General features: G+C 42.6%; 1 protein-coding gene across 3 annotated transcripts in view; it reads right to left on the minus strand.

The window, feature by feature from the left end:
* cdk16 (cyclin-dependent kinase 16) overlaps positions 1–7,544 on the minus strand; it is a 21,652-nt gene that overhangs the window by 6,625 nt on the left and 7,483 nt on the right. The window contains exons 1-13 of one of the 3 annotated variants that reach the window (XM_037976247.1): positions 7,358–7,531; positions 6,961–7,155; positions 6,225–6,377; positions 5,839–5,957; positions 5,420–5,548; positions 5,289–5,345; positions 4,802–4,916; positions 2,943–3,037; positions 2,802–2,864; positions 2,127–2,250; positions 1,908–2,028; positions 1,128–1,225; positions 930–1,035 (exon numbers count right to left, since the gene is read on the minus strand). In XM_037976247.1, coding sequence (XP_037832175.1) covers positions 930–1,035; positions 1,128–1,225; positions 1,908–2,028; positions 2,127–2,250; positions 2,802–2,864; positions 2,943–3,037; positions 4,802–4,916; positions 5,289–5,345; positions 5,420–5,548; positions 5,839–5,957; positions 6,225–6,377; positions 6,961–7,084 — 1,304 coding nt within the window. In that variant the 5' untranslated portion in view covers positions 7,085–7,155; positions 7,358–7,531. Of the gene's footprint in view, positions 1–929; positions 1,036–1,127; positions 1,226–1,907; positions 2,029–2,126; positions 2,251–2,801; positions 2,865–2,942; positions 3,038–4,801; positions 4,917–5,288; positions 5,346–5,419; positions 5,549–5,838; positions 5,958–6,183; positions 6,820–6,960; positions 7,156–7,357; positions 7,532–7,544 lie in introns of those variants that run through there. The other 2 variants (XM_017441452.3, XM_037976248.1) reach the window with 2 other exon arrangements.

Below are 7,544 nucleotides of genomic sequence, written 5' to 3' on the forward strand. Positions count from 1 at the left end.
TCTGTCCGTCTGTCTGTCCGTCTGTCTGTCTGTCTGTCCGTCTGTCTGTCTGTCCGTCTGTCTGCCTGACTGTCTGCCTGACTGTCTGTCCGTCTGTCTGTCCGTCTGCCTGCCTGACTGTCTGTCTGACTGTCTGATTGTCTGTCTCTCTGTCTGTCTGTCCGTCTGTCCGTCCGTCCGTCTGTCTGTCCGTCCGTCCGTCCGTCTGTCTGTCCGTCCGCCTGACTGTCCGCCCACCCGCGCGTCCGTCCGTCCATCCATCTGCCCGTCTGTCCGCCCGCCTGTCTGTCTGTCTGTGCACAAGATTACCTAAAAAGTTATGAATGGATTTTCATGAATTTTTTGGGAACCATCAAACTTTTCAAACTTTAAATTTTGGTGGTGATCCGGTCATATGTCAAGGTCATAGGTGAGCCTGTGTCCAACTCTGCAACCGTGTGATGTAGGAATTGTCTCTGTTAGCAAAATTATATAAAAAATTAAAGCAGATTTCAATGAAATTTTTAGGAAATGTTGTGGTTGTCACAAAAAATAAATAAATTCAATAAATTTTGATGGTGATCCAGATCACGATACGGATCACACTATTTTTTTAGCGATGGCTCTGGCGGAGGTTTGTGCTCTGAGTGCTTCTAGTTCAGAAATTGTTCCACTTTCTTAAAGACTGGTGAACCTCTGCCCACCTGTACTTCTGAGAGTTTCAGCTCTGTTTTTACCCAGTCCTCCTACTGACCTGTTGCCAGTTAACCTACTTAGTTGTAAAATGCTGCTTCAACTGTTTCTTACTTCATTGTGCCATATTTGTCTTTGTGTTTAAGTTTGCCTGTGTTTATGTTTGTTTGTCTACATGGAATAAAAACCTCAAGAACGTTTTCTTGCACAGAGGAAATTCTCACCCTGTTTGCATACCTGTGTGTATTTTTGCCTACCTGGGAGTGTGGTTTCTCAGTCGTTCAGCTCGGTACCAAGGGAAGTTAAAAGCCATAAACTCGTTGTTTGAACTGATCCCGGGCCAGTTTTGCTCTGTAGGAGTACCTAAACAAAAAATACACACATCTCAACCTACTTTGAATCAAGAATCTGATTGGCTCTCAGTTATGAGAAAATGGAAACTGACTGGTTGTTACCCAGAAGTTTGAAAATAAAGTGAAGCTCCTCTTCAACAGTTGAACCAGGAAACAGAGGACGACCCGTCATCATCTCGTAAAAGATACAACCAACACCCCTACAGGTAGACAGTTGAGCATCGGAGCAGGTGGACAGGTGAGAACAGAGACAGTAAGATGACTAGGAGGACAGGTGGACAGGTGAATGATTGACAGATGAGATATCTTAGCCTTAGTTTTCTTCAGATAGGAGAATCTTCTGGTCAATAAACAACCATTTCCACAGTATTAATACAACATTATTACAGTATGTTGGTGTAGATCCTCAGTCATCCACAACATGGCCAATCCCCCCCCAAAAAAAACATTATCCTGCACCACGGACCCGGGTGGGAAGCAAAATGTCTTCAATTACAAAATAGAAGACCATTTGATTTTTTTATTTTATTTTGGAACATTATTACAGGATATTATCCTGTAGTCCAATCAGCCAGGACATTATGCCCACTGGGACAAGTAGAGATCCAGTTCTGTTGGGAGAACTTGGATTATTATAAAAGTTATTTCAACTATTGATCAATAAACTGGTAACAAATGACTCAAACAATACAGAGAGGAGGGATGTGTTAACCAGGGCCAACAAGTTCTGTTGCTATTGTTCTGGTACCAAACATTGCAGGATACCCCAGATGTTCTGTGACAGTCTCCTGATGGGTCAGGGATGCTTTGGGGACAAATGAAGAACTGAAAAGGTGGGTGGTCATAATGTTATGGCTGGCTGGTGAGTCATTATTAAGTTACCACATGTCAATATGGGTGGAGTAGTCAGTGCTGCCCAACAGGATGTCAGGCGGACGATACCACAGTGTCACCACCTCATTAGAGTACGTCTTTGTTGGGATCGACTTTGCTCGGGCCAAACCTGAAATATAGACATCCCATCTTAGTGACATCATCACTATGACATCACTCAGTTTAACTACACAACATTAAAACCTTTGAACCCAGCAGCTAACTAACCAAAGTCTGCCAGTTTCAGCTCCCCTCGCTCATTGATCAGAAGGTTTTGAGGTTTCAGGTCTCGATGGAGAACTTTCCTTCGGTGACAGTAGGATAAACCTCGCAGTAACTGGAACAGAAACAACTAAGAACAGAAAAAACTATGTTAATAAACTGGACCAACTGGAAACAGATCAAATCAATTCAGCACAAGGTTTAGTTAATCCTCATGTAATGTGACACCGTAAAACAGACACATTTCTGACTACTGATCAATAAGCAGAGCTTATACACACATAGATGGGAACTATATCTCTGCCAAAGCTGTTACTGAGCACCGACAAGCATGCTCTGAAAACTGAACAAATAGTGGGAAGCAAGTCAGCTCTTAGAATACAGAAGTTAAGGATTAGCCCCATAATGCTATCAACAAACGGCGACAGCAGACAACACTGAGCTGCTGTGTTAGATGACGATTTACTCTTACCTTGTGATCGGTCACCGTTCAGTGACCAGGCCCAACTAACAGCTAATCAGTTATAGAATCTCTGCTGACTCTGTACAATTTATTTTGTCCCTTTACTGCTCCATTAACCAGTTTTATAAGTAACATATGTTATCAGATGGACCTGCAATAAATGTGCAATAGGAACACACAGTCTGCAGTATCACTTGTTCTGGTAAAGGTTTTCTCACCTTCACATTGTGAACGTGGATGATGTTTCCACAGTCGTCCAGATATTGTTTCAGATCTTTGTCCTGAAATACAAATATCATTATATTGATTTTTATAACATAAAAACTTTGAGTTTGCACATGAATGGCTCTGTGTCTCACCAGATACTCAAACACAAGTGTGAGGGATTTCTGCGTGTGGATGATGTCATGAAGAGTGACGATGTTGGCGTGTTTCAAATCCTTCAGCAGAGACACTGAAAGAGGAAAAAAAAACCTCTGTAATACCCTAATCTACTCAAGTACACCTACCAGAGTAGTAATGGTGTGAAAAATATTTTTACTTCAGTTTTAAAGTACAGGCCTAGTAAAAAATAAAATGGCCATCCTCTTTCAGTTCCAGGATTTTATGTATCCAGACATAAAGCTGATCTGGTCTTTATCAAGTTTTAAAATGATTCAAATCTAACATCAATTAAACAAAAACACCCAACAGATGTTCAAGCCGAGTGAAAAACTGGTTCCAACCTCACTACTACCACAGGATTTCAGCGGTTCAGGATCAGCCAGGAGCTGCTGATCAGATGTATTGATTAACTGATCGCCATCAGTGGGACCAGTCTGCATAAACACAACGCCAAGGCAGAAAGACAACAGCACTCACTTTAGAGAAGTAAACACACATGTGGTGTGACAGCAAACCACCGCTGACAGATTTCATGAATTTGATTACTTAATTTAACTGAATCTGTGGCAGGAAACACAGAAAAAGGACAAACGGACTTCGGGTGGCACGGTGGAGCGGGAGGCAGCATAGATATGGAGCTCTGCCAGTAAATAAGAAAGTAAGTGACAACTAGCAATAATAAGCGTTCAAACTTGGATAAACTCTTATACAATGACTGCAAACACAAAACAAACAAACTTAACGATACAGGAAGATAGACGTGGACCCCTGAGTGCTGCAGCTTAGCTACCGAAGTGAACATCGAAAGCCAGTCAAACGTAACGCTGCTGGAAGAGATGAAAAAACCTCCATCAAGAAAATCAGGACGGACATAATCACACTAAGATGTCCCGAGAATGACTGGAGCAAGTGCTTACAGATCTAAAATCTAAAAGACCAAATTTCAAAACACAAGGAGTGAATGGGACATATAGAAGAGACAACCAGAGGGCGCTGCGTTACCTGGTTCACAGTGACATGGAGCTTTCAGTGAAATGTAAAGATCTCCTAAATGGATTGAGAAGAAACAACATCAGGACAGGATTTTCCAGATTCCAGAAGGAAGTAAAGATAAGAATCTAATTGGATTTATAAAAGAGTTGCTTCAAGAGACACTGAAACTACCACCGGAAATGGAAATCAAGATTGAGAAGGTACATCGCTCACTTGGACCCAAACACAAGGATCCTAAAATGTTGCCCAGATCACTTGTAGTGAAACTGCTCTATGCGACGACGAAATCATACAACAAGCATGGAGTCAGGGACAGGTCTTCTTCAAAGACAAACAGATCTTTTTTGAATAAGACTACTCTCCTGACCTACAAAAGTAAAGCACAAAGACCTATGAAGCTGTCAATCAGCTAAAATAAAGGCATCCAATGTGCAGAGAGTATCTGTCACAGCTCTCCCAACAACAGTGGGGGTCCGACTATAACAAACTACTGAGGATGACCGGCAAAGTGGAAGTTCAAATTTGTGTTATTGTGTTTTTGTTCTCTCTGACCAAAGTTAAGAACACTCGTATGACAAAGCTACTTAAACAGAAAGACAAGAATTATGGCCAGTTTAAGAGGAAATAATAACCCAATCAAAAGGGGAAAAAAAATCTTTGGACAATTCTGTACATTCCTGACCATATTTTCTGCAAAATATGTTCGCCTGAGGTTAGATTAGAGCCATTTTAGAACCTGGTAAAGAACAGAACAGTTTTATTAGGGCCTGATATGAAAAATCCTGGAATTGAAGGAGGGTGGATTTCCTTTTTCCTTTTTGTACGCCCCTCTCTACTGTACCTTCTCTGATCGCAGTACAAGGAGCTCCTTCTTCATGTTCCAGTCGAATTTCTTTCAGAGCAACAAGGTTTTCAGTCAGTTTGCTTCGACCTTTATACACCGTAGCATAGGTGCCCTACAGACAGGTGAGACAATTAATATTCTGGAACATACATAAGTGAGGAACAGAGCTCCAACAATCATAGCTTAGAACAAAGATTTTACTCTTTGTCTTGCTGATGCTGGATGTGGAAAACTATGGATCCCTGATCTTGGATGTTGAAGGTTTGTTTGGATTGCAGTTTTGTGATCTTTGATTCCAGAAAGGATTGTGTTTTATATAAATTAATGTACTAAATGTTATTTATTGTAATAAATAATGGCAGACAATCCCACTGGAAGCACTGTCTCTGGGAAACTGGACCTGGTTTGTATGTGAACAGTGTTTCTGTTTTTAAATTAAACTTTCTCAAACACAACATTGCCAGACAGTCAGGTTTAAACTCACCTCTCCCAATTTGTCCAGTTTAATGTATGTCTCTAGTTTCCCAAAGCCAATCTCTGACTGTACACAGACACAAAAACTGTGAGTTACTGCACAAAAAACCCAACAGAGACCAAAGAAATGAGATGACATACCAGAGATACTCGACGGAGGCGCCTGCTGATTGGCTGCTCCAGCAGAGATGGGCCAATCATACTGAACTTCTCCAGATAATCATCAGGAAGACGAATGTCTGCTGGTAACGACAAACGTTTATTGATGTCCTGGAAAACACATAAACATATGATGATGACTGAAATCCAGATAAATCTTCACCTTTACCCTGAACAGGTAACAAAAGGTGCCACCTGTGCACCTTCATGACAGGAGCAACATGCAAACAGACAGGTGAGAGGTAGACTTCTGCTACAACAGGTGTAACAAGTTCTAAACAGGTGAGTTACATGTGTGCTATAAGTGTATAACAGGTAAGTTAAATATGGGGCATATATGTAGAACAGGTGTGCTACCTGAGAGTCACAGGTGAGGGACAGGTGTGTCATGAGTGAGTTACCTCAGCAGAGATCTTCTTGTTCCTCAGTCGGACTCGAACTGGACTTTGAACATTGTCTAACGACGAAGCCAGATCATTTTCTCCATCTGAGTTCATCTTCACATCTTCGTGAACAATTTCTAAATACACACGTTTACAGGGTTACACACACACACACACACACACACACACAGTAGCACATTTTATACAACACTACACAAACATTTTGTGAGGTTGATGAGTCAAACAGGTAAAGGTAACAGCTGTCTCTTCTCTTATCCTGCAGGTTCACCAACAGTGATGGTTCTTTAGGAACATCCTCATGTGATACAAGGCAGAACCGTTTGTCTGCAATAGTGCATATACCTGTTGTGTACAACTGGTGCATGTGTTTGCAGTTTTAGTACCCAGTCTGCTGGTGTGGTTCAGGTAGGAGCTCAAACTGCGTCCAAGGACTCGAGGTTTTCTCATCGAGCCACCGTACGACTGCAGCAACGAGTGGACCGAAGACGAGGAAGCTCGAACTTTCAGAGCAACCGAAGCACGAAGAGACTGTATTTCTGATAGCAGAATGGGCAATGGACAAAAACAGAGAGAGCAGATGGTTATCTGTAAAAGAAAACCATAGAGAATAAAAGAAGACAACAGCATTAGGAGGTCAACCAATACAAGTTTTTTTCCTATGGCCAGTGTCCATATATTCTTTTCTCCTGCGCCCAGAGCTGAATGCAGCGCTTTGGGTCTTTCCCAGCCGTGAACTAGTAGCGTGCGAACACATACAGATATTTATTAGTTTATTACATGCCATGACCTCCACAGGGGGGCAGGTGATCCATTGGGAGGGTGGGGCGCCCCCCCTTAGGTTATAGTAGGGAATATGCTCCAGTTTTACCTCATCTCCATTGGCTCCCTATTCAGAATTGAATTTAAAATCTTACTCCTAACATCCAAAGCTCTCAACAACCAAGCTCCATCTTTTATTAAAGATCTTACTGTTCCATACTTTCCTACCAGAGCACTTCGCCCTCAGACTGCAGGTTTATTGGTGGTTCCTTTCAGGCAGCAGGCTCAGGCCTATTCAGATCAGAACATGCAGCTGATGATTTATTTCAGGTGATCTGACCAAAGGTGAGACAGACTTACCTGAGTCACTGTGTGATGTCACTTCCTGAGTGATGGTGTCATTCAGCATCCCATCCCCCCCCCCTGGCCTGCCCCTCCCCAGTGTGATGGACAGCTGCCGTTTGATTTTCCTCACCCTCTCCATGAAGGGCGGCCTGGGAGGCAGTGGGGAGCGAGACGCTGATGGTGATGGGGCTGCCAGGCTGGAAATAGCACCTGGACAGGTAAGCACATAGAACACATCAACCATGTTAACAACATCCCAGCATGCACAGCAGTTTACATCTGCAGCAGGTGAGTAATGAGAACTGCAGAACTCCAACAGCTCTGAATTCCTTGTAACATCGGCAGCCACACAGGTAACCCTGCCATCACAAACTAGCTGACGACTTAAACAAATTCAGGTAAGAACACAGACCTGACTGGGTTAGGGTTAGATTAGAACTGTGACGATTCTAAAGCTGTTGCCACACTGGTTCAGAACTGACAGCTGACTTTGATGAAGTTTTATTGCTGATTCTTGGCCCTTGACAGCAGGACATGTGTGAAGACAGCAGGACATGTGTGAAGACAGCAGGACCTGTATGAGGACAGCAGGACCTGTG

Source organism: Kryptolebias marmoratus, linkage group LG6, assembly GCF_001649575.2.
Source record: "Kryptolebias marmoratus isolate JLee-2015 linkage group LG6, ASM164957v2, whole genome shotgun sequence".
NCBI lineage: Eukaryota > Metazoa > Chordata > Actinopteri > Cyprinodontiformes > Rivulidae > Kryptolebias > Kryptolebias marmoratus.